Source organism: Phyllostomus hastatus, unplaced genomic scaffold (assembly GCF_019186645.2).
Source record: "Phyllostomus hastatus isolate PE091 unplaced genomic scaffold, TTU_PhHast_1.1 phas_scaffold_12, whole genome shotgun sequence".
NCBI lineage: Eukaryota > Metazoa > Chordata > Mammalia > Chiroptera > Phyllostomidae > Phyllostomus > Phyllostomus hastatus.
Genome location: NW_025334007.1, coordinates 21708515 through 21735125, shown reverse-complemented (window position 1 = coordinate 21735125; position 26611 = coordinate 21708515). Strand labels below are relative to the sequence as shown.

General features: G+C 51.9%; 1 protein-coding gene across 4 annotated transcripts in view; it reads left to right on the top strand.

The window, feature by feature from the left end:
- Positions 1 to 22797, top strand: part of CD99 (CD99 molecule (Xg blood group)) — a 28836-nt gene extending 6039 nt beyond the window's left edge. Inside the window, exons 1-10 of one of the 4 annotated variants that reach the window (XM_045855892.1) lie at positions 2463 to 2667; positions 5462 to 5491; positions 6528 to 6572; positions 7835 to 7879; positions 8345 to 8413; positions 11934 to 11978; positions 12975 to 13055; positions 13184 to 13297; positions 21055 to 21111; positions 22207 to 22797. In XM_045855892.1, the coding sequence (XP_045711848.1) occupies positions 2583 to 2667; positions 5462 to 5491; positions 6528 to 6572; positions 7835 to 7879; positions 8345 to 8413; positions 11934 to 11978; positions 12975 to 13055; positions 13184 to 13297; positions 21055 to 21111; positions 22207 to 22232 (597 nt within the window). In that variant the 5' untranslated portion in view covers positions 2463 to 2582 and the 3' untranslated portion in view covers positions 22233 to 22797. Of the gene's footprint in view, positions 1 to 2462; positions 2668 to 5461; positions 5492 to 6527; positions 6573 to 7834; positions 7880 to 8344; positions 8414 to 11933; positions 11979 to 12974; positions 13056 to 13183; positions 13298 to 18803; positions 19430 to 21054; positions 21112 to 22206 lie in introns of those variants that run through there. The other 3 variants (XM_045855890.1, XM_045855893.1, XM_045855891.1) reach the window with 3 other exon arrangements.
- Positions 22798 to 26611: the final 3814 nt, after the last annotated feature.

Sequence of the window (26611 nt, the reverse complement as noted above, 5' to 3'; positions counted from 1 at the left end):
AACCTGCCGCCGTCACTTGATGGTTTGGATACAATCCCTCAGTTCTTGGGGAAGAGCTTAAAATTGCTCGTCCCCAAAGAGCGAAGTAATTGCTCCAAGGCTGCTTTTGGAAAAATAAAAAATAAAAGTGTTCGTGTTCATTTGTTGAGGGGATGCCTTTCTGAAGGGCTGGAGCTGGCGCCCCGTCGGAGTTCCAGCTTTCTCTGTGTCACTCGGCGACACCAGGGCCCGCCACTCGCCGCCCACGGGGTGTCGGGTCAGGGAGGGATGCAGACCCGGGAAGGCCTGCATCTCCGCGGGACCGCAGCGTGCCCGAGAAACCTGTGCACGGAGCGGAAATAGCTCCTGCCGTCTTGCGGGGCAGACGGCCTTGCGGGCATGGGGATGATCTAAATACGTCCAGAAGCCAGAATGTGGCGGGCGGTCCACTTCTGCTTTCCTTAGCGCCCTTCCCGTCCAGAAGGGCGTGGGCTCGGTCCAAGATGTGCAAGAAAGGGGTGCCGTTTGCCACGTGCTCAGCAGAACATGGACTCCCCCCCGCCACCCACGGGGGGGATGTGTGTGGTGAGGAGCTTAGTTGGGGCTGTGACACAGCCGTGCAGGCAGGCAAGGGAGCGGGGGTTAGGCTGGGTCTCGGAGAGAGCAAAGACAGTTAGGATCAGAGCGCTCGCAGGGATGGGTGGCTGCGGCATGGGTGACGAAGGGGGGGCCTCTGCCTGCTGAGAACGTTACCTAAGGACCGTGGCCTGGCTGGAGGAACATAGCACACACTGGGCGTGATGGACGGTGGACAGATGGATGGATGGACATCACAGGTGATGTATATATGTGTGGATGGGTGGTGGGTGGATGGATGGATGGATGTGTAGTTGGAGGGATGGATGGATGGATGGAAGGATGGAGGGATAGATATTATAGATTATAGGTGGATGGGTGGATAGATATACATGATAGATGATAGCTATATGGTACAGGATAGATGGAAGATAGAGATATACAGATGGAGCTCTTTATCCATCTGTCCACTCATTTATCCATCCATCCATCACCCATCCATCCATCACCCATCCATCCATCCATCATCCATCCACCCATCCACCATCCATCCATCCATCTCTCCACCATCCTTCTATCCATCCATCTATTCATCCACTCATCCATCCATCCACCATCCACCCATCCTTCCTTCCTTCTATCCATCCATCCATCATCCATCCATGTATCCTTCCTTCCTTCCTTCCTTCCATCCATCCATCATCCATCTATCCACTGTCCATCCCTCCCTCCATCCATCCATCAACTGTCCATCCACTTATCCATCCATCCATCCATTTATCCATCCCCCATCCATCTATCCATCCATCATCCATTCATATTCTTCCACTTATCCATCCATCCACTTACTTATCCATGCACCCCTGCATCCATGAGAAATGGTAGAGGTTTCCCAGAGGAGGTGTCATCTTCTCAGGGCTTTGAGGCATCCATAAGAGTTTTTCTGGTATGAGAAGAAGGGTTTGACATTGATGACCCAGTGGAGCATGCAAGTGAAGACCCGGGGAGGGGGCAGGTGCCCAAACTCCGTGACTTTGAGGGTCTCACCACTCATTCCCAAGATGCTGGGGACGATGGTACATTGCCTAGCACCACACGGTGACATCTATGGGACACCGCAGGAACTGTTAGGAGTCAGTTCCGGGCAGCAGAGACTGGACTCGGCAGGGTCCTGGGGGCTGCACTCTGCATGGTGGTCTCTGCTTCCCTTTGAGCCTCACAAGGCATGTCCCTAAGGACGGCTCCCCTGGCCAGTGGGGTCAGGGTCCCCCAGGCAAGTATGCAAGTTCACCTGCTATCGTCAAGTCTATTGTAGAATGACCTGCAGGACCCCGCCCGGCCCTCTCTGCACCCTGGTGCTCACGTCCCCGTGAGGAGGAAACAGGCTTTTGCCCCTGTCCTCCTGAAGTCACCGTAGACCAGGGTCAAGTCCGCAACTGCGTGCGGCTTTACAACCGAAAACCACGGAGTCGCATCTCAAACTTGCTGTGTCCCCGAGGTTCATTCTTTTTCACGCCGGGCCAGCAGAGAATGTTCTGGGGACCCGGGGAGGGCCACTCCGGTTACGGCGGCCACGCTAGCTCCGCCTTCCGGGGCTCCCGGTCCCCGTGGGGTTCAGCCACGGAGCACAGTGTCAGCATTTAACACATGGCTAGCTTGGGCTTCACAGAGCTGTGCACTGCGGTTTTTTTCCGCTAGAACATTCGTTCCTGACACGAATTCGTCTAGGCGCCCGGGACGACACAGCTCCCAAAACCAGCGTGACTGTCAGGCTGAGGCAGCCAGAACGTGGCATCACGTGGACGTGGAAAGATAGATTTTTAGAAGCTGTCCGGAAACATCGGGGTGTGTCAAATGTTTAAAAATAAAAGAAGCTAAAATGCAGCCAACTGCCCTGATCTCTTCTTCTTCTTGTGTCCCTGGTCAGAGGGGGATTTCGGGTTCCATCTGTACCTGTGCTCTGGGCTCCCAGCCTGAACTCGGTACTAGAATGTTCTGTATGTTCAGGCTACCCTGCTTCCAGCGCCATGCGCACGCACACACCTGGAGGCCCAAGTGTTCAGGGGTTCGGCCCTAAGTCTGGTGTTTTGTCCCGGAAAACCTTTGCCTGGGGTGAGCAGACACGGGTGTGGTGGGGTGCATGCCTGGCCTCTGTGTCTCGTCCTCCTGGCTTTGTGGGCTGTTGTGCAACTGAGGTTCTTGGGCTCGGAGAGATGGGGGTGCGGGGCGTGGGCAGGGCTGCAGAATCTGGGAGCAGGTGTGGCCGCCCCACCGGGTGCAGGGCGGGTGGGTGCAGGGCGTGGGGGCTGCAGCCCAGAAGTGAGGGTAGGGGGTCGGGGGTGGGAAGTGGGGGTGGGGTTTCCTTCTCTCCGGTCCTGAGTGCAGCGCGGTGGAATTCCGCCGTCCTATCGAGAAAGCTCCAGGAACGGAGCAGGCCCTGAGGAAATTCATCCCCGCCGCCTCGTGCTGTAATTATGTCATTAGTGTGTTTTTCATGCTCTTCGGGGCACAGCCGGAAAGTCTGGGGCACCCTGCCACTGCCCGAGGTTTCCTGCGCTCCTGATTCTATCTCCACAAGTGGTTTCTCCTGTATTTTTACCTCGATTTCTTATATAATTTTTAAGTTCTGTTTTGAAGTGATATCGCTTATCTCTTCCACAACTTATGATGATTATACATTGCCAGTCATTTCTGTTCTAATTTTATGCCTCAAATTTATTTATTTTCATTTATATATTTACTTATAGGATGTATAAGTTCTGTGAATACCTTATAAATGATGTGATTTGTAATTATATATCATTTATTGTTATAAGCATTCATATTTTATTTTTACCATTATACTTTATGTTTGTTTATATGCATAAATTTTATATAGTTATATTTTTGTCTTATATTTATATTTAAATTTTATATATAAACAAGTTATATATTTGGTAATCACTATAATTTATTACTGAGTAGGTTTGATTTCTATTCCAATTTATTTCCATTTTAGTTTTGTAGATTTATATAATTTACACACCACATCCTATATGTAAATTGCATAATTTTTAATTTTTATAATTTATTATTGGAGCTATTATCTAACCCAGTTGTATTTTATTTATTTATTTATTTACTTACTTACTTATTATTTTTTTTAGAGAGAGAAGGGAGGGAGAAAGAGAGAGAGAAACATCCATCTGTGGTTGCTGGGGGCCGTGGCCTGCAACCCAGGCATGTGCCCTGACTGGGAATCGAATCTGCGACGCTTTGGTTCGCAGCCCGCGCTCCATCCACTGAGCTATGCCAGCCAGGGCGCCAGTTGTATTTCTATAATTTATTTCAGTTTTAATCGTACACCTTTCTTTCTATACTGTGTACGTCCCCTGTACACAGTGCATGAGTCATACACGTTGGTACTTTATAGATATTTTATTTCTGTTCTGCTTTTGCCGTGACGATTTGTGTTCTATCTGTGTTTACTCAGACGTGCTGTGTAGATGAGTTGTAGAATTTTGAGAGGTCCCTGTGGTGAGCATTTCCATGCCCCCCCCTTCCCCAAGCACTTGGCCATGGTGACAGAATTTAGGGGAGTCTGACCTCAACTACCTGGGGAGCATCTGTCTCAGGTGACCGTGTCCACACCCCCGGCCAGGCAGCCCAAATACCAGGCTCTTGGGGACTCGTCCAGGTTCCCCCTGTGTGCTTCCCCGGGATGGCTGGCCCCAGGGGAAAGCACAAGAATCAGACAGGAGTCAGAAAGGAGGGGTCAGTCGGGGTGACTCAGCCCTGCCCCCTGGGGCCGGGGGCCTCGCCCAGGGTGACTCACCGCCTGCGTGCCCCGTGCGGGGAGCTGTGAGGGGCCGGCTGGAGACCGCGGGCACCCGGGGTTTCCACTGAGGGGCCCACGGCTTGCGGTCTGCCCCGACACTGGGGCCCCGCAGGTCCCCCAGCAGCAGACTCCCCGCCCGCCCGCCTGCCCGGGGACCTCACCACGCCGCGGGGGGGTGCTGGCGTGAAACGTTTCAGGGGCGGTTGGAGTTCAAGGGGTCCTTCCCTGGCTGGGCACCCAAACCGGCCTCCGCCCCTTCCTCTGAATTTCAGATGCCCAAGAGCCTGGCCTGTTTACGCCCGCAAACGCCCCTCCGTGCCCTCTCCCACTGTCTTGCGTGGGCGCCTTGCCCACGCTCCCCGGGGAGCCCCTCCGATTCGGAAGTCACCGCCCCACCCCCGTGGTGAGGGAAGGCGAGCGTGGGAGAAAGTTCCCGGCGCGTAGCTTCAGGCGGGTTGGGGGGGGGAGAGCGTTTTTTGAGGGGGGGGAGGGGGCAGGAAGCGTAAACGTGCGTGGGTGCGTGTCCGTGGGAGAGCGCACCCGCGAACGCGCGCGGGGAGGCTTTCGGTCTCCAGGGGTTGGAAATCCTTCCGCGGCTATTTCCAAGGGACGGCCTTTTGGAGAGCAGGGCGCGGGGCGCAATGACCGTGTTTCGCAGCAGCTGTTTGAAGGGTAAGGGGACGCATCCGTCGCAGGCGTGGAACTGAGGGTTTAGACTGAGAAGACGCATCGCGGCGCATCCGCACGTTCTCCAGAGCTGCCAGATACCCCAGACACGGCCCAACCCGGCCCCGTTCTTCGTGTCCTTTTCTTTTCTTTTTTTAAAAAAAGATTTATGTATTTATTTTTAGAGAGGGAAGGGAGGGGGAAAGAGAGAGAGAGAGAGAGAGAGAAACATCCATGTGCGGTTGCTGGGGGCCGTGGCCTGCAACCCAGGCATGTGCCCTGACTGGGAATCGAACCTGCAACACTTTGGTTCGCAGCCCTCGCTCCATCCACTGAGCTACGCCAGCCAGGTGTATCCTTTTCTTAAGTTTCAAGTTTACTTGGGTTTTCCTGAGTTCTAACCTGCCTCTTTCTCTCTCTTAGGTGATCTTGATTTATCGGATGCCCTGGATGGTGAGTAACTTTTTTTTTTAAAGATTTTATATGTTTATTTTTAGAGAGTGGGGAAGGGAGGGAGAAAGAGAGGGAGAGAAACATCCATGTGTGGTTGCCTCTCTGGTGCCCCCTACTGAGGACCTGGCCTGTAGCCCAGGCATGTGCCATGACTGGGAATAGAACCGGCGACCCTTTGGTTCACAGGCAAGCACTCAATTCACTGAGCTACACCAACCAGGGTAGCGAGTGATATTTCTTTTTTTTTTAATTTTTAAAAGATTTTATTGATTTATTTTTAGAGAGGGAAGGGAGGGAGAAATCCACTCAGCTACGCCAGCCAGGGCTGGGAATTTTATTTTAAAGTGCATTTCTATTGGATGTGAAGGATCTCGGGAACAACAAATGATGTCCTTTAAAATTCTGTGGATGAACGTGCCTCGATGTAGCCCCAGCCAGGTCATTCAGTTGTTAGGGCGCCGTCCCGATACATGAAGGTCATGGGTTCGATCCCCAGCAGGGCGCATGCAAGAAGCACCCAGTGATGCATCAGTAACACACACCACAAATCAATGTCTCTCTCTCTCTCTCTCTCTCTCTTTCTCTGTCTCCAATCAATACATAAAAATTTTTAAAAACCTTACAAAGTCCACCGATGTCTCTAGTTCTCCACTCAGGGTGCCTTGCTTTTGTGAAGACCTTGGAAGAGTGTCTTCAGACATTGGACATGTTGTTACGATAATATTTTTTAGATAGACAACGGTTGCCATTTCACCGAACGTGTTTGTGTGGGAAATGGCGTTGTCGGGGACAATACACTAGATGATGAGGCAGATCTGAAGGGTGTTAAGTACCCTTCCTGATCCCCAGTTTCAGCCTTTTGGGTTTCTCATGCTTATGGGTAGACTTCATAAAAGGGAAAGGTTGAAAAAAATTTTTTAAAAAACCCACATAATTTGACTCTTCTTTTGAACACGGAACATTCTAGGGAGTTGACTTTGTTTCCAAGCTGCAAGTTGCACTGACAAAAAAATGTATTTTTTTTTTTTTTTTTTAGACACGGAGAAGAAACCCACACCAACCCCAAAAAAACCCACTTCTGGTAAGAAGCAAGTGTGCTTTGTGAGCAAGGAGAGGGGACGAGTTACCGTCTTGCACCCCAGTTTCCCAGAAAACTGGGGTGACACATGGACAAATAGAAAACTCAGAATCCGGGGTCTCTGTGTATGGTCTGGCTGAGATGTGCACTGTCTGTGATGCCCAGTGATTCCTGCAGGAGAGGATGGGGAATCTCCCCTGTGAGACACTCTTGGGTCATTTGGACACTAAGTATTTCTCGGTGTCTTTACCCCGAGTGCCTGACTCTTGGGAGAAATAATTTTAGGGGCTGGGACCCCCCATAGACACCATAACAAAATTCATACTGCAGGCTCCGGGACTTCAGTGTCCCTGCATTCATGCTCACTGCTGCTTTCAAATAACACGCAGCATTCAGGGACAAACACTGAAATTGGTCAAGGCTCTGATTCAGTGGTGGTTAGCTACTCAGAGTAAAAATCGATGCCTCAAGTTCAACCGAGCTTCTGAGTTTTTATTTGCGGGAATAATACACCCGCTTAGTTCTTGGGCTCCTTTGTAGAAGGTTGTCCCTTGAGGGAAGGGTTTGCACGTGCCTTGGTTGGCACCCAGGGGTCGGGACGCCTCACGCACCTTGCGGGGCGTGCTGTGGTTGGACACGCGTCTTTGCGCCACCACCAGCTCCTCGTGGCAGGCGCCACGTCAGACCCTACCCGTGCGTGTCACCCTCGTCCGGTGTGTTGTGCGGGGGCGGACGTGCCGGTGCCTACACGTGAACTGGCCCTGGGAAACGGTTCCTAAAACCAAGAAGGCGTCTGGGGGGAGCTGTCCGGAATCGTCATGCCGGTTCATCAGGGATACCCGGGTCAGGGCCGCTGTTGTTGAGGGACCTCGTCCCACAAACCTGGTCCCCCGTGTCTGACCCTGTGTCTGTGCCATCCCACCCCGAAGCCGTGGCTGGCCAGCTGTAGGGCAGTGACCCGAGGACGGGGAATGAACCAGAGAGGGCTTCCTGGAGGCGGGGATGGAAATCCACCTAGGCCCGTGTGGTGCTGCGGACCGATACGTAACTCCCGTTTTTGTGGCATCAAGTGCTGTTCCTCTGAGAGATAGACGATGGGAAAACTGGTTGGGGGCGGGGAATGTGTTTTTCCACTGCCGTCCTGCTCGGACTGATAGTGAGAGAAATATTCAGCGAGCTGGGGACACCCGTGTATCCGAAGGATGCCTTTCCCTTTGCTCTCTGCCCCACCACGCGGGTATTAACCACTCCCGCCCCTTCTTCAGGCGACGACTTCACCTTAGAAGACGCGTTGCCCGGTGGAGGCCACGGTGAGTCCCTCCGGTCATTCTGCCCCGTGGATCAGGGTCGCCCAGTGGGTGTGCCCTCAGAGACCTTCATCCTTTTCAAAGGGGGTACATAGGGTCGTCGTTGCTTTTGAAAAGCAGGAAGACCTATAGGGAATGCGGGCGGCGGTGTGGTTCACTGTGGAGTTTTACCCGAGTGCTCGCTTTCACTTTGGGCAACTCTGGTGGGATTGATACCGATCGCACGGCCTGGGGACCCCGCTTCTCCACGGCGCCCTGGGGACCCACACCTACGGGCGCCGGTCCCGACGGGGGCACTGAGTTTCTATTGGAGGCACGTGAATGAAACTATGGCGGCTGGAAGGCAATGGAAAGAAATGGGGCGGGGGGCCAGGCCGAGGGCACGCTGAGCAGACCCCTCTTTGGATGCTTCGCCGTCTTTGCCGAAAATCGCTCATTCTTGCAACTCTCCCCGTCTTTTGCCGACAGATGATCCCATGTATCCCGGGCCGCCGAAACCAAAACCGAATCCAAACCCCCAGCACCCCGGAACGTCGGGTAAGACCCCAGAGCTCTGCGGGTGGCCCTGCGTGGTTTTCAGAGTATAACCTTGTCCCCTCACTGGTGGTCCCTGCGCATCCCTGGGCACCACTGCCCCGATCCCTGGGGTAATTTTAGATTCAGAACCCGCGGAGGTTCTGTGCAGGGGAACTCCAGTCTTCCCCGTCTGGAGGGCGGGCTCGGAAAAGGTATTTTGGGTTTGCGTGTGGTTTTTACGGGGCAGTTGCTTATTTTACTTCTGAGCGTTTATGGGCCTTCTAAAGAACTGCATGCAAGACTTTTGTTTGTTTGTTTGTTTGTTTGTTTGTTTAATCTTCATTATTTTTTTCCCGTTACCCTCCTACACCCCTCCCCCCAGCAATCACCACCCTGTGGTCCATGTCTGTGAGTTCTTTTCCCTTTTCGCTCCATCCCTCCACCCCTCAGCCCCCCCACCCCACTAGGTGTCATCTGTTTTCCATGTATGTGTGTCTCTATTTTGCTTGTTCGTTCACTTTGTTCGTTAGACCCCACATATGGGTGAGGTCATACGGTATTTGTCTTTCTCTGCCTGCCTTATTTCTCTTACCATAATGCTCTCCAGATCCATCCGTGCTGTTGCAAAGGGTAAAATTTTCTTCTTTTTTTTTTTTTTCACGGCCAAGTAGGAGCCCACTGTGTACGTGTGCAGCAACATTTTAAATATGCAGACTTGGTACAAGAAAAAATGTCAGCTTGCTTTTTTTAATCCTTTTTGCCTTTTTTGGCACATCACAATATACTCCGAGTAACCTGGCTAACACAGTTTTTTTTTTTTTTAATTGAATGCCTGTTCAAATTTCAGATTTCAAGTGTTTTTTTCTTTATATATTTGTTTAATTTTTTAACATAGAAAAAAAACAAATACTGTTTGTCTACCACTGTTAACATTGTGATGGTTATTCTCTTCAGTATTTTATGTGGGTATTAGATAAAATGAATTAAGTAAAAATGTTAATCTTATGTATTTTGGGTCATAAAATATTTTTTGCTTATTAATAATCTATAAACATTTTTTCATATCCTTTAATAGTTTTTATCCTATAGCTTTTTAATAGCAGCTCTATGCTATTATAACTAATCTCCAAGTTTGAAAACATTCTATTTTGTTTCTTCTGAAATTTTGGAATTACGAAGTACAAAAGCAAATTTAAGCCATCTTCATGCATTGAAAACTTTTTTTCTTAAAAAAGATTCTAGAAGTGTAGCTGTGTTTAGGTCAGTATGTGTGAATTACCCCTGTAGGTTTTTTTTTTTTAAGATTTTATTTATTCATGTTTAGAGAGAGAGGAAGGGAAGGAGAAAGAGAGGGAGAGAAACATCAATGTGAGAGAGACACATGTATTAGCTGCCCCTCACATGCCCCCAACCCAGGCACGTTCTCTGACCGGGAGTTGAACCAGCGACCTTTTGGTTTGCTGGACGATGCTTAGACAACCGAGCCACGCTGTCTCTCCCAGTTTTTCTGTATTTCTGTGAATACCTTTTGTGTGCATTGTTTTTCTGTTTATTTCTGTCTGGTAGATTTTTAAAACTAGATGCTTAACGATGAACAGCCTTTTAATGTGTAATAATTTCTCTCTCATTTCTTAGTTTTCCTAACACGGTCACATCATTGCCCAATGATTGATTTGAAATGTTTCCCTTTCTTATATGTATATTTTCTTTTTACCATTTACTTGTATTTGTATCTTTACATGTTTGCTAGAAAACCCAAGACAGGTTCACCATCTGAGAGTGCAGACATCGGTCACGCCTGACTTTAGCTGACAGCTAAAGAAATATTTTTGGAAAGACCGATACTCTTTCACAGAAGTGTCTTTCCCAGTCCTCTTCACTTTTGCTTCCTAAAAAAGGAGTAATAATAGTACATGCTAGCAAATGTGTGTGGTCCGCAAAGATGGTCTTTTTTTTTCCTTTGAACCCACGAATGTGATGAGTTATGCAGAAGGATGTTTTTATAGAACATCTACGTTTGAATTCATGGATTAAACTCTGGTGAATCGTGATAGGTTTTGTGAAGCGGATGGGTTACATGTGGTGGGTGTCGACTAGGTGTTGTGGGCTGAGAAACCATTCCTAAATGCAGAGGCTGAAAGCTTTTAAAAAGTTATGGTGTTTAGGCCCTGGCTGGCGTAGCTCAGCGGTTTGAGCACGAGCTGCGAACCAAAGTGTCACAGGTTCGATTCCTAGTCAGGGCACATGCCTGGGTTGTGGGTCACGACCCCCAGCAACCTCACATCGATGTTTCTCTCTCTCTCTCTCTCTTTTTCTCCCTCCCTTCCCTCTCGAAAAAATAAATAAATAAAATCTTTAAAAAAAAGGTATGGTGTTTAATCAGCCTGGGCTGGGCTGGGCTGAGGTTAGTTTGTCTCCGGTGGGGTCACCTTGTCTGGGGTGGCCTCGGCTGGGCTGGTGGGTCCCTTCCTTGTGTGTCTGTCACACCCTGATACCACCTTTACGTGAGCTCATTCTTATGGGGCAGGAGCAACGAACCCACAGAGGCTGTTTAAAAACATTGCTTGGTGTCTCCTGTTGCTACCATCTTGTTGCCCAAAATACTGGGCTGGCCAAACACTTCCTTTGTTTTTTTTTTTCCATTCGATGGCTCTAGTAGGGCTTAGTTGTCTTCAACTTTATTCTGAACAATTTCGTTAGATTGTATTGTGACAGCTGTCTTATCAGTGTGTGCAATGTTTCAAAAAAGAAAACACACATCAAAACTGGTGAATTTGGGGGCAGCCATTCTAATACTGAAGGTGGAAGAAAATATGCAACATTGTTGGCATATCAGGGTTTATTATCTCAAGAAAGGTAAACAAGTGAAATGCAAAGAAAAGGTTTGTGCGGTGTGTGCAGCAGGTGCTGGGATGGATCGAACGCGTCAGAAGTGAGTCAGGACGTTTTGTGTGGGAGATGTCTCGCCGGACGAGAAATAGATAGTGATCCAATCAAGACATTCACTGAGAACAGTCAATGTTCTACCACGTGGGAGAAGCCAACCTACTCAGAACACCCAGATCAATCAAGTTATTGGAGGACATGGAAAACGCATCTTTTATCAAATGGAAAAAACCCAAACGGACTTTTTGGCCAGCCCAGTGAGTCTCCCGTCTGGGTCCAGAGTGGAAGGCGTGGGAAGAACCCACGATGCAGAGCGTGGAAACCACCAGTCGTAACTGAAAGGCACCTCCATGAGATCAAGCCCTTTCCGGCTGTTACGTTTATATCCATCAAAACACACGGGGAACCACTCTCCATTTCTTGAGGGGGTTCTTTTTCTGGTTTCTTAGCGCTCTTTGGGCCGAGACTGGCTTTAGGAGTCTCGCCACAGACACGGAATTCAATTGTCGTTGCCTCTTTGGAAGATGGCTTCCGTGGGGCAGGACCTTTGTGGGGTCCCCTTGGTGGGTTCTCAGGGTGTGTCTCCTTCGGTCCGAGACACCGAGACCCTGCCAGTTGTTTCCGTCTGACCGGTGACACTGTTTTTCTCTCCTAGGTGGGTTTTCAGACAGCGACCTGGGCGACCAGACGTCCGGTGGAGGTAGGGTTAGTTGCTTCTCCTCTGTCTTTGCTCTGTCAGAGCCCATGGCTCAGGGCTGTGCAGCATCGCCAAGGGTGCAAAGGCTGAGCCCCTGGATGCGTCCTTCTGAACGGATCAAGGGTGGGGACCCCACGTCCTTCCTTGTACAAGCTGGTGCCTGGCTGTTCTGTTGATGGTTAGGGGACCTTTCCTCCTTTCCCAGCCGGATGGAGCTCCCTGGGATCTACCAAGACGTGTCCCAACTGACCCATGCCCCCGTGTCCTCTGTGATTATCTCAGGTTGCTCCTGTGTTCTTTCCTGTCACGAACGAGTGTGGAAATCGTGACTCCAGAAACGGAGTGACGTGACCTTCCCAAGGGACCCTCACCACCCCGACTGCAGCTAGAAAAGCTGTTTTCTGCTTCTGTCCTTGAAATCTTAGGTCATGTTACGGTTCAGACAGTGTATAAAGTTATCAGCCAACCAATAAGGAATGATACCATCTGTTTATCATTATTAGAATGTACTTATAGGCATTTGCTATATTTATAGACTGCCTTAATATATTTTCTATATTTCCTGAGGGTCCCCAGAAATATGTCTTGCATTCCCACCTCCACAATCACAAGGGGCAGGGTCTCAGGTGGGGTCTAAGACCTTGTTCTCGATTGTCTCTGGACCCAATATAAGGGGACAGAATCCCTGAGGGACCTTCAGGTCTCGCTAGATGGTGGCTCTCCTGAAGCTCCCCTCCATGCCAGGATGCTTTGAGTCCATATTTTTTCCTTTTTGATAAAAGTGAGTGAGACAGATGACACCTTCAGCAGAGCAGGGACAACCTGCCTGACGATGGAAAGTGACTCCCTGCTCTTCAGTGCCCTGTCCCTACCGTGGCCTCTTCTCCTAAGGTCCCTTCACCACTCAAGGTCGCAGGACCTGCTCCTCGGTGTCAGTTTCTCTCCACCAAAAATCTTTGTGGTGTCATCGGTCGACCGGTTTGTCCTTCTCTTGAGCAGGAGGTGGCGGAGGCGGTGGAGGCGGTGGTGCTGGCACAGGCGGTGGCGGAGGAAACCAGCGGCATGACGGGGAGGGACAAGGTACGTCTGCCTGGTGTCTGACACCTCGGCCTTGGGTGTTCAGCAAGGCCCTGAGCGGCCAGCTGGAGCGGCCCTGCCGTCCCGCAGTGGATGCGGTCGGGTAACTGTGCCCTGCCTTCTTCCCCCAGGCGAGCCCCAGGGCGTGGTCCCTGGCATCATAGGGGCCGTGGTGGTGGCTGTGGCCGGGGCCATTTCCAGCTTTATTGCCTACCAGAAGAAGAAGCTGTGCTTCAAGGAAAACAGTAAGACGTCCACGCCTGCTTCCTTCTGTCTTGTGTGTTGCGCGTGTAAAAAACGTTCTTTCTCTAAACAATACAAAACAAAACAAAAAAACACTTAGAGACGCAGTACTCACGTGAGACCGAACCTGAGGAGGTTGGCTGATCAGTAGAATACTAGAATCAAATGGTCTCTGATCCCCCGCACCCCCGGTGGTCAGCTGTGTCCACTCGTACGTGTTACTAACTACTGCAGTCCCTGGTTGTCCACCTGTAAAAGGAGGAGGTGGTAGTCCTTCCTCCACAGAATTTCCGTGGGGGGTCGATGAGATGGTGCGTGAGCGCCTCGGTCGGTGGCCCAGCACCGAGTGAGCACGGAAGAACTCTTAGCTCTGAGGAGGTAGTCATCTTTACTTAATACTGAACATCGCCGTCATCCCCAAGGGGCTACTGCGTTTCTTCTGCACCTAATGGAATTAAGATCGAAACACAGAGCGAGTGGGTCCCTTTCCGCTGTAACCCGGCACGAGCAGGCCCTGGGGGGCGTCCTCAGGTGGAAGAGAAAAGCATCAAGGGGGAGGGGCACAATGCCGCCGTGACCGGCTCCGTGACCGGAACTCCGTCATTGGGTGTTTTCATGCCTTCTGTGCAAAAAGTTCCTGCGTGACTTTCGACTTGACCTGGTGTCTGAACGTTCTGGTTTTTTTTTAAAGGAAACCTTTTCCATTTCCAGTACTTTTTAAAAGATTTTTTAAATTTATTTTTAGAGAGGGAAGGGAGGTTAGAAAGAGAGAGAGAGAAAGAGAAACATCCATGTGCGGTTGCTGGGGGCCATGGCCTGCAACCCAGGCATGTGCCCTGACTGGGAATCGAACCTGCGATGCTTTGATTCGCAGCCCACACTCCATCCACTGAGCCACACCAGCCAGGGCGTGTTTCTTTATCAATTACATGTTCCATCCTCTCTGGCGATGCTCAGCTCAGAGCACGATGTCCGGCCGGCAGAGGGTCAGGCGGGCTCGCTAGGGAAGGAGGTGCGGGAAGATTTTCCAAAATCTTTGGGTGAAACCCAGGCAGATCCTGGAGTTACGAAGCATTTCTGCTACCTGGCCTACTGGATGTATGGAGCCTTGGGATACCGTGGCACTAGTGGGGGTATGTATATACCAAGGCACAGGGATTTGAGAAGCCCCCCAAAAGGTCTGAATAGATTTGATGTCATCCACGATTTGGAGACGGGATTCAGAAATTGGGGAAAACCAACGGTTGTCTGTCCCACCCACCCCGTCCCTGGGTATTGGTTTGGATGGGGAAGCATTTGGTCCATTGTTTTGGGGAGGGGGTGGATGGTGTTGAAAATGGACAGCTCCCCAGGTAGAAAGAGTTGCCCTTGTAATTTTGCAAAAACGAAAGCCTCTTTTCCGAAGAATTGGCTTAGGAAAGTTTGGGAGTCCACTTATGGCAGTAAGAAAGCAAGCCAAGTTTATTCCCCTAGAAAATGTTCTCTCTACAGTCTCTTGTTCTGAGGCTCAGTGAGCATCAGGCGCAACTTTGGTACTTAGTTCTTTGTAGTTTCTGTAAGACTCATGACCTGGGGCTTGTCGAAGATGCAGAGAAGAAAAAGGCAAGGTCAAGGAGAGAAGGAGGCCGCGCCTCGCGATGTCGGCGATTACTCACGCCTGTCTCCCGCTACAAGAGGTGGTGATGCCGTTAACACAAAGAAAATTAGGTGCTATTCTCCTCGACGCTGCCTAATGTAGAAGAGTGACTCTCTCTCTCTCTCTTGACTCCGTGAATGGACATTCAGGCTTTCCCACTCACCTTATACAACCAATTTAGCGTTTAGTATCAGGGACACGCTTTTACGGACAGGGAGGGAAGTAAAATGCGGAATCCAGGTGCTGGGCACGGAGCAATCCCAGGGTCTGCAGGCTGTGTGTGCAGGACCGCTTCGGGGGGTCTTTGTTCTGCGATGGCCACGTGAAGAACAAACCCCTGGGTGACCGTGACCTTGGAGATCTCCTACGAAGGACACGAGTACTGCGTGCCCTGGTGTTTAAACAGCCCGTGAGTTTGGGGAGGCCGTTATTTTACACGGGGCGCGGTTTCCCAGGACCCGGTCGCTGTGTTGAAGTGTGTGGTGTCTGCTGAGTTTGCATCAAGATGAGCCTGGGGCAAGTGGGCGGGAACAGAGCTGTTTTCTCACCGCGGAGACCCGCGGATCGGACGCCGCCCGTCTTGGCCAGTGTCTGCGTGGGAGCCTTTCTGTCAGGATGTGTTGAGGTCAAGTACAGAAAAGTGTGTGTGTCTCCAGCCCGCGAGCGTTGGTCGCTCTGTTCTTGATTCATAAAGACGTGAATTCACACACCCGAAACTTGGATCCGGGGCTCGCGGAGCTGACGCGGTCTCGGATACAGGCGTGAGGTTGCCGTGGGCCTCTGTGGTTTGGCGTGTTGGCTTCGGGTCACCGGTCCCAGCGCCCGCCGACGGGGCTCCTCACGTGCACGCTGACCGGGCCCAGCTCCTGGCTGCCGTCGCTGGGTGTGAGTGATGCCGCTCCCTGCATCTGCAGCTGGTTCCTGCCGCTCGGGGCGCGTCCACCACCGGCTTCCCTCCGGCGTCTGCTTGGGAGTGGTCTCTTGAGGCTTGGGTGGAATGGGCTACTAGAACTACCTTCCTTCCTTCTTCCCTTCCTCCCTCCCTCCCTTCCTTCCTTCCTTCCTTTCTCCCTCCTTTCCTCCCTCCCTCCCTTCCTTCCTTCCTTCCTTTCTCCCTCCTTTCCTCCCTCCCTCCCTTCCTTCCTTCCTTCCGTCCTTCCTCCCTTCCCTCCTTCCTTCCTTCCTTCCTTCCTCCCTCCCTCCCTCCCTTCCTTCCTCCCTTCCTTCCTCCTTCCTTCCTTCCTCCCTCCCTCCCTTCCTTCCTTCCTCCCTCCCTCCTTTCCTCCTTCCCTTCCTTCCTCCCTCCCTTCCTTCCTTCCTTCCTTCCCTCCATCTGTACATTACTCCTATCCATCCATTCTTCAATTCATGTTTCCTTATATCCATCCATCATCATCCATCCATCGGCCATCCATCTATCTACCATCTGTCCGTCCATCCATGTATCTATCCATCCATCATTTATCCATTCACCACCCATCCATCTACCATCCATCCATCTATCCATTGATCTGTCATTTATCCATTCACCACCACCCATCCATCTACCATCTGTCCATCCGTCCATCCATCCAACCATCATCCATCCACCATCCACCCATCTAACCATTCATCCATCTACCAGTTTTTCCATCCATCTATACATCCATCCATCCATCCATCATCCCTCCAATCCTTCCATCAAATCCTTCCCTCCTTCTTCCCTCCCTCCCCCTTTTTTATCTCCTCAATTTTGGTCTCCACTCTGACTCTATCTCCTGTGGCTCTTTGGTCTTTAGCCCTCTCTTGCTCTACCTCGGAGACAAGCTCCCGTGTTTCTAACCCTAACCCTTCCAACCGCTCCTGTCTGCCGCCCGGGGTGTTGGCCCACAGCGGGAGCCGACCTCTCAGACAGTTTACTTCCGTTCTCTCTCCTCCCCAACCTTCCCTTCCGGAGGAACCGGAGATGTAGGGAGGAGCGGCACCCGCTGGGAGGGCCGGCAGACCACCCTTCCTGTCTGGTCAGGGTGTCTGTCTCCTGAGACGCAGGGCCAAAGCGCGCCCAACCCTCCTCCCCTCCCGTGCTGGTGAACGTCTCGGCGGTCACCTGCTGCCGGACGCCCCGCCGTCCCGTGGTGTCCCTTGCTTTGTCCCTTTGTCATACCTGGACGCTTCCAGGTATTAATGCACGGGTCCCTGCTGGACGTGAAGATCCACGCCGGTATTTCCTTTCCGCGTGAAACCCCACAGACAGAAGGAAGGTGGATGGCTTCCAGGCATGAACCAAGTTCGTCGCCACAGTCGTCCTTGGCCGTGCATTTGGCCGGAGGGCAGGGGACAGCCACTGTGGTCCCTGCGTCGTCCTGGGGCCACGCTGACCGGGGTCATCGGGGCTGACCTTTCACACCACGGATGCCATTCGGACACTTGGATGCGTCGCAGCCTGTAGACTTTGATGATGGTGCATGTATCACTCCGTTTCCCGCCAAGCCGTCCCTAACTCCGTCTCTCTCTGTAATCAGCTTGTCCAGACGTGGGGATGTCTCCATGCTGGGGGGAGGGGAAGTCCATGTGTTTAGGGGCGTCCTGACGATGTCACGGCGTTGTCCTTTTAAGGCAGCCTACTCTTGCTGGCCTCAGAGAATTTTCGGGTCCGTGTGTGCCCCCATAAGCAAGAAAGCATCCCTGGGTATTCGCTCCCTCCTCACCCTCGGCCGTGTGCTTCTTGGGTGTCGAAACGCCTTTTCCTGTTTGCATCTGGGGCGGGGGGCCGGCGTGCCTTGCTGGTGACTTGGGGCGGAGGTTTTGGGGTTCGGGTGGGGGTTGTGGAGGGGGCTGGTGGGTGGAGACCCCTATAGCGGGGACCCTGTAGGCTCCCGAGTGGGTGTGGTCCCCTTCAGCAGTCCCCTGGGTGACCCTGACAGCCTGCTAGGTGTTTACAGCCCGGTTCTGGGGGCATGACACCCACGCCCCATTCAGCAGGGGGCCACGTCTGTGTGGAGTGTCTGTGGGTCTCCCAGAAGCCCACAGTGTTTGACGTAGCCTACAGGCGGACCCACGCTGGTGTGTGGTCTCCGAGTCCCCACGCGTGGTGGGCATGCACATGAGTTAGAGACACGCTGTCCCCACGCCTGCGGCTCTTGGCTGTGGCCGCCACCCACCGTCCCTGCCCACGCCCACACCCCCCGCAGAAGCGCAGGAATTGCTTGGGTTTCTTTTCACGTGTGGGCTGGGCCTCGCCGGTTCTGGGGGCTGCGGCGGGTGTCGTGGAGGGCGGCCCCCTGGGACCCTGCTGTCTCTCGGTGGGGGCAGGTGCTCGGCGTCGGGGGGGGGGTCTCCTGCTCCGAGCACAAGGCCCCCGTCCAGAGCGGTCCCACGAGCTGCAGCTGAACCTCGCCCCCACAGCTCAGAGTCCGGGGGTCTCGCCAAATGACTCTGGGGATGGAGACACATTGCGACCCGAGCCAGGGGTGCCCCGTGATTGCTTTGTTCCCCGAAACGGGCTGAGTCTGGGGGGCGTAGGTTTATCTCTGGCTCACCTGGAGGGTGGAGACCCCAGGAAGCCTCCAGCTTGTTCACCGACAAGATGCATCCGCTAAACCTGATTCTTCGGAAGGTGCCTCCACCCCCCTACCCCACCCCGGTGCTGGCGGCTGTGACACCCACGTCCTTTCACCATGCTGCCCCCTAGTGGTTATTCAGAGGCCAGCGCAGGACACAGCGCTTTTGCTTGCTGCAAATGAACGTTCACCCACAATGCATGCAATGTTGCTCTTGCCGTACTAGATCCTACGGGATTTTTTTCCTTTTGTCGTCTAAAACGTGTCCAGATCTGATTGACCGTCCTGTCAGAATCTCTGGGCTGTGTAGCCACTCACGTTTTATTTTGGTAGACACCAGTGGTGTGCTGTGTGACGAAAGCCCATCGGTGGATGAGTGGATGGAAAAGCTGTGCGACATTGGCGAGGTGGAATACTACGCAGCCCCGAAAAAGGAAAGGAATCCCACCGTTTGCGACAGTAGGGATGCACCTGGGGGGCATGGTGCTCAGTGGCATGAGGCGCTCAGACCAAGACAAGTGCCACGCGATTTCCCTCCTGTAAGGAATGCAATGAATAAGATAAAGTGAGAAATAAAATACAGGCTGATTCATAGGGACGGAGAAGAGACTGCCAGCTGTCAGAGGGGAGGGGGTTACGGGGGCTGGGTGACAAAGATGAGGGGATGGAGTAAGAAAAAGTAATAATAAACGCGTAGACACAGACGACAGTGTGGTGACGGCCGGAGGGGAGGGGTGGGGAGGAAGAAGGGGGTGAAAAGGAGACTTGGCTTGGGGAGTTGAACGTACAGATGCAGTGTTACGGAACTGTACCCCTGAAATCGATGTAACCTTATGAACCCATGCCACCCCAGGAAGTCCAATAAACACGTTTTGAACACGAAACATTCCAGACTCCAGGCAGTGTGTTGTGAAACCCGGCGGGTGCTGGCCGCCCGCTGGCCGCCCGCTGGCCGCCCGCCCCACCAGACAACGCCGGGGCCCCGCGGTCCTCGGCGTCCCCTCCGCTTTGGGTCCGCTTCCTCCTTGTGAGAATCGCAGGCGTCCGGTGTCTGACACGGGGGTCGCTGGTGGCTGGGGGAGGGTGCCTGTGTCCCGGCCTCCTTTCCGACACGCCATGGCGTGTTCTTCGGTGACTTGGATGCAAAGTTGCGTGTCTGTTGGCGGAGGTGTTCTCAGCGCCGATGTCCCTGTTTCCGTGAGCTTGCGGTTTGGTGCCCGGGACACGGATTCTCACGGATTCTCACGGATCCAATGCCTTTGTCCGGGTCTCTCTTCCCGTGGGAAGTGCCTTGCTTGTTGTGTCGTCCCGTGCACAAAAGAACTGCGAACGTCTCCTTGCCGTCGGGTTGATGACCTCAGGCTGTGCACCTTGGGGACCACGTGGGGGCGCAAGGTCGTGGCTGTGTTGCTGTGTGTTTGCAAAATTCTGGAAATAAAAAAAAAATAGATTCCAGTCATACGTGATAGTAAGGAATTGGGGTTTGTTTTCTTACGTGTGGAACGCCGTGATACCGTTCTGATGTTTAAGCAGCCCTGCCAGAGAACTTGTTTGTTCTGCATTTTTAAAAAACGGTTTTAAAGATACGTGAAGGAAATGTGGCAAAATGTAAGGAACCACAAAATCTAGGCGGTTGGAATAGAAGTTTGTTTTACCATTCTTTCTACGTTTCTGTTGGTTGAAAATGTTTCCTAGTCAAGAGTCAAAACATGCAAAGACTTCAGACCTTGTGGGCAAGAATCCCCATTTTAGAAATGCACGTTAGGGAAACACTCATTCTCACAAAAGATGTGTTGGTAGAGGTCTTCATGTCGCCATAATTTCCACGACACACTGTTAGGAACAATCCAAACATGCAGAACGAAGCAAAAATGTGTTAACACACTATGGCACTTGCCTGTCATAGAATAACATTCAACTATTAGAAATGTCAGGTTAAAGAAGCAAGATACAAAATACAGGCAGCATAATTTTTTTTTTTGTAAAAAAAAATAAGCACATTCCTAGAAAAGAGACTGGAATGATCTCTGTCAGAATGTTAAGGGCAGTTAGTTCCATTTTCTTTTCTGTAACTTTTCATGTTTCCCTGATTATATACAATACACAGGTATTCTATACCTGTTCATGGCACAAAGATACTTTTTTAAAAAAAGATTTTATTTATTTATTTTTAGAGAGGGAAGGGAGGGAGAAAGAGAGAGAGAGAAACATCCATGTGCGGTCGGTTGCTGGGGGCCGTGGCCTGCAACCCAGGCATGTGCCCTGACTGGGAATCGAACCTGCGACGCTTTGGTTCGCAGCCCACGCTCAATCCACTGAGCTACACCAGCCAGGGCTGCACAAAGATACTTTTCATATCAGCAAAACATGTCGTCCTAATCATTACGGAAATAAAGGCCTGTGCTGTTTTCTTTAAAAAAAAAAAAAAAAGTCAGGCGCAGGCAGGCAGCCCCCGGAGCCGCATGCCGCCTCCCGCTGGGGTTGGGGGGTTGGGGGGAAGGGGCGGGGCCCGCCGAGCGCGGGGACGGTATGAGGGGGGGTCTTCTGCGTGCTCACCGGGGGGCTGTTGTGCTCTGCTTTGCAGCGGACCAGACCGACATCCAAATGGAGACCAATCCGACCATGAACACAGAGCCGCTCGGTGAGAAGGGGGGCGCTGCGCTGGCCCGCGGCCGGTTCGGGGTGTCGCTGTACCTCTCCAAGCGGCGTCCGGTCGTGCTGTCTTGCCCCCCCCCCCCCACCCTGTTCCAACCCCCCTGTGTGACACTTTCTCTGTCACTCCTTTTGCGGGGATGTGCTCGGGAGGGAGGTGACGTTTCAACTTCCCTGCGCTTGAGGCTGCAGACACTTGAAAAAAAAAAATACCCCGGGGTGGCGATCATATTCCCAGTGGCGCCCCCTGGCGACACGGCCGGGGAGCCAGCCAGCAGCCAAGGGCGTCTTCTGAGATACCGCATTGCGCCCCCTTGCCGAGGCCCCTTGGACGGAATTGTCTCTCTCTCGGGGGGTGCAGAGTGGGGTCACGAGGAGATGGTTTCAATGGTGGGAACCTCTTGGGGCGAAAGGCCCGTGTTTGGAGATTCGGACCCCTTTTGAAAACGGCAAAGAGAAAGAAAGCGTGCGTCCACCTATAGTAGGACGACAACTGTGTCGAATGAAATTTTAAAGTAGTCCGCCTTCTAAAAATAGAGACCTTGAGGAAGTTCGTGTTTACTTCAGGGCTACTTCCAACCCCCCGGGGTGTGGGGGGGGGGAATATTTAAAAGGAACTCTGGGTGCTGTGGTCTGGAAAGCACCACAAATGCAACAGAGACTTCTCCCTCTCCAAGGAGCTGATGAGAAACGTGCAGCCACAAATTACTGTGAAAATAACAGCAACAGCAAAAATCAGGGACCCTTGTCCGGCAATTATCGAGCCTGAAATTGGGGAGCTTACAAAGGTGTCCCACTGTCTGAGAGAAGTGGCGAGGACAGCATGCTTTCTCTCCCTTTCCTTGTCCTTTCCCTGAAGGGGTTATTGTGTCTTTGGCTACAATTGTATCAACCTAGTACCCAGCCACAGAGGTCACGGATGCTTGTCGCTGCCCGTGAGCGGTTATGAGCCCCTTTATCTCAGACGGGCAGAGTCTCCAGCTTGGAAGCAGCAGATCCTCGTGGGTGGGGCGGGGCGGGGGGCGGGGGGGGGGCTGGGAACGCCGTGTTGACGTGTCTTTTCTCGTCTCTTTGTCCTCGGCAGTTCAAGAGACGGTCATCGGGAAGTAGGAGGCGGCCAGCGCACTGAACTTGGAGGTCGCACCGGGACTAGGGGGGTTTGGATGCGGCGCCTCCAACGATGGGGCGGGGCGGGGCGGGGCGGCGCCGGCCCGGGCAGCCTGCCGGGAACCAGCGCCCCCTGCACCAGCGCCCCCTGCAGGGCCCCACCTGCACCAGCCTCGTCTCGCCCCGCCCCCTGCTCACCTTGGATCCTGGGGTCCACATCTCAGAAGTGGCTCGCCTGTCGCTGTGCTGGCTCAATGCCGGGGACCCACCAGGAGTCCGACATCCGGGAGGGGAAAATTTCCCACGCCTTCTCCCAAGGCCCTCCAGGGTCCCCACGGGATGGGACCGACTGTCCACCGAGAAGCCCCCCCGCCCCCCCGGGCGCCATTCCGGTTTCGGAAGCCCCGCGCCACGGACGCACTGAATGTTCACCGGACACGCGGGAAACTTCCCCAGCAACTGGCCTTTCATACACCGTGAGAGGACCCTGCAGTCCGCTTCCTCAAAATTTCGTGTCTGGGGATTTTTTTTTTTTCACGGCAGGCGAATAAAAAGGAATTAGAAACCACGTACTTTTTCCTGAAATAATTTTGCCCCCCCCCCGGGGGCGACTTGTAAAGAAGGCTCCAGAACCCAGGGGGATGGACCCCGAGGTGAGTGACGGCTGGGGCTGTGAGACGAGGGGTCAGCCTGAGTCCTGGCTCACAATCGCGAGGTTTTTCTCTTTGCCCTGTTCTCAGATACTCCCCGATATGCACATATCCCCTGCACCCAGATACTCCCCTGCATTGAGATACTCCCCCGCATGCCAATACTCCATGCAGACACTCCTCTGCATTCCGATATTCCTTCTGCATTCCGCTACCTTCTTGCACTGAGGTACTCCCTGCACCCAGATACTCCATGGCATCCAGATACTCCACCCGCGTGCAGATACTCCATGCAGACAGTCCTCTGCATTCCGATATTCCTTCTGCATTCCGCTACCTTCTTGCACTGAGATACCTCCTGCACCCAGACACTCCCTGCACTCAGACACTCCACCTGCATGCAGGTACCCCCGGGCATGGAGCTACTTCTCTGCATTGAGATGCTCCCCCTGCGTGCAGATACTCCATGCAGATACTCCTCTGCATTCAGAGATTCCTTCTGCATTCCGCTACCTTCTTGCACTGAGGTACTCCCTGCACCCAGATACTCCACCTGCATTCAGATACTCCCCCTGCATGCAGGTACCCCCTCCCCCCAGCATTGAGATACACCCCTCCTCCTAGGAGGGCCAAGGTCGGCACCAGCTTTACGAAATGCTGTGAGTGCGTTGGTGCCAGAGATCTCATTCTGAGTGAGGGGCAAAACAGCTTTATGCCAGAAACACCCCCTTGTCCACGCCCCGATGCCGTGGGAGGAACCCCAGGCACTCACTTTCTCCTCGCTGTGAACAATGATGTTGCCACGGCCGGAGACATTTCCCCGTGTGAGGCCACCTGCACCCACAGGGCCTGGCACGGGCTTACTCTACAGGACTGCGTGGAGGGGACTGTGCGTGATGTTTTGTGCGTATCTCCTGAAGTGTGGGAGCCCCAGTGTCTGGAAAGGTGTGGACGTCCTTGACCTGTTTTTGTCCCCTGGAGAGTGAGGGCGTCTTCCTAAACCCGTCAGGGCCACTGCTGGTCATCAGAGCCAAGCCTCAGGCGCCTGTGTCCCTGTCCGAGGGTTCGGTGTTGGAGCAGCCACCGTCCGCAGCCAGAGGTGGGGAAAGGGCCGGGCCACCGTTGCGTGAGGGTCTTGCCCACGTTGGAACTTGTCAACTCTGCCCCTGGTGGCCTGCGGAGCGGGCTCCTGAGGCGGCCACCCGCCCTCCTGCTGAGGATGCCCCGTGCCCCGCCCCCCCTGTAGCCCCCCCCAGCCCCTGCTCCCCTCTTCCTGGTCTAAAACCTCCGAGAGCTTCCTTGTCAGGACTGGTGTCTGGCTACGGGGAATCTCAGTCCCTTTTCTGCCTCTGACACCGAGATAACTTCTCGGCATCAAAAGTAGGGTGTAAAAAAGTGATCAAGCACCCCCCCCGCCCGGGGATCTTCTGCGGCCATGCAGATACCTGCTCGGTGCCCCTGGGTTCAGGTGTGTGCAGCTGGCGCTGGGACCTTCTTCTGGATGCCCAGGGAGGGGACACCTGCATCACCCATATGCATTCTCAGTGAGCCAGAGGCCGGGCCAACCCGTCCCCCAGAGCTCAGGTTAGCTGAGGAGCCCAGGACCCTTTGCCGAGGGACCGGTTACCACCTGCCTTATAAAGGCGGCAAAGACCATGCACCTGCCTCCCCGATCAGCCATCGACGGCCTTTGCGGTCCCACTGTGCGCGCCGACGGGCTTTGTCCATGGTACTTACACCTGCGTGTTTTTGTTGCCCGGAATAACACTGACTTTTGTAAGCGCATTAATGGTATGCAGTGAGTGTACGTGTCTCGTGGAGAGAAGGTGATTGTGGAAGGGTGGGTATTTTTTTTAAAAAGGACTTGCATTTTTGCCATATATCATACGCACTGGGTTTGCCCAAATTTTCGAGAGAAAAATGACGATGCACGTGATACACGGGTGTTACTCATTCTGTATCGATATCCATGTTTTTAATTCTTTTATGTATGTTTAGGCGTTAAAAGTGTAACTGTGGAAAGCAATAATGATATCTCTGTGTGCAAAACAATACCTTGGAATATGAGCATTGGTTTTGTTTCCAAATATAAATCAATAAAAAAATTGAATTCAAAGGTTGAAACGTATGTTGTTGTTTTTTTTTTCCCTGAAAGTTTGGGCCAAAAACGTGGGTGCACATTGTCCATGGCAAAATAACAGTGTGTGGAATTATGCCTCCTAAATAACTCCGTACATTTAAGAAACATGTCTGCTAGGCTAGCTTTTTGTGGAGTGTGTTATGTCCATTTTCCTTGAGTCATTGTAATTTCACATTATGTAAAAATACACATGACTTTATCAAACATGGACCTTCTGTAAAATGCTGTTTCAATTAAGTGGTTTGTTGCATCATTGAATAGTTTGGCGCAAAAAAAAAAAGAATGTTTGGTTTCATCCCTTTGCGCTCTTGGCAAAGAAATCCCAGAGCAGTGGATTTTGTAATCAGGATAAAAAAGTTATGTAAGCGTGGAGGGGTGAGAGTGACATAGCAGAAGTTTTTTTTTAAAGATTTATTTTATTTTATTTTTAGAGAGGGAAGGGAGGGAGAAAGAGAGAGAGAGAAACACCCATGTGCGGTTGCTGGGGGCCGTGGCCTGCAAGCCAGGCATGTGCCCTGGCTGGGAATCAAACCTGCGATACTTTGGTTCGCAGCCCATGCTGAATCCACTGAGCTACGCCAGCCAGGGCTAATAGCACAAGTTTTGTTACAAGTCTGGGTCCTAATGTCCTGAACCAACCCCCGTGAGCTGTGGTCACGGCTTTTTGCTCTCAAGAAAATGCTACAACGTATATCTTTGTACGCATGGAACTTTGCCAGTAAACGCCTGCGTCCCAGCAATGCCTCACGTCGTATTTGTTACGCAAAAGGGTGTGTGGGTGTTTAATTTTCAGCAGCCCCAATTATATGCTGATCTGTTTCCTGGGACCCCTGCAAGTTTTCTGGTCGTTGCCAATCTGTGTGTTGAAATGCCGTGTTCGATGGATTATTTTACATCGCATTTGTCTTACCAGGAGTGAGACGGAGAATCTCCGTGGGCAAAATCTATTGGTGTTCTTTTTTCCTGGAGAAGTTCTCAGAGTAGGGCCCTTTGCCCATTTGTAGCTGTGTCATCGCTCCTTTTCTTATTGATGTGTTGGAACAATTTACATATGAAGGGTAGTGCCACGAGACTGTGAACTAGGGAGCAAGCATGCTTTTTCCTTAGTCTCTGGGGTTTTGAACGGGTGTTTTGCCCATTCTGGTCTTTGGTATTTTTATGTCGTGAAATCAGTTACTGTCCTACTGAGAAAAACCATCGATCATTCTGACATTATTGTTTTACATAAAAAATGTCCCTTTATTGAACATGAGCACTTCTGAGTGTAAATTGTAGTTTATAATGTGCCCTTTTTGGATATGATTCTATTTGAAACATGAAGACATTTTCCTTTCCTCTCCATTTTTTAAATTTCGCGTTTCAGTGACAGTTTACATCCCAAATTAGTGTGGTATTAGTTTTGGGTGTATGGCATAGACAAGTGAATGAAAAAGCTGTGTGTGTATATAACTATTATCATATTAAGTTATATATTTATTCACATAGAAATAACATAGCAATAATTATATTGCATTAGATGATATATTTATTAATTATTGGTATACAATATATTAATAATTATATAGTATTAACTTATATATTTTTATATGTAC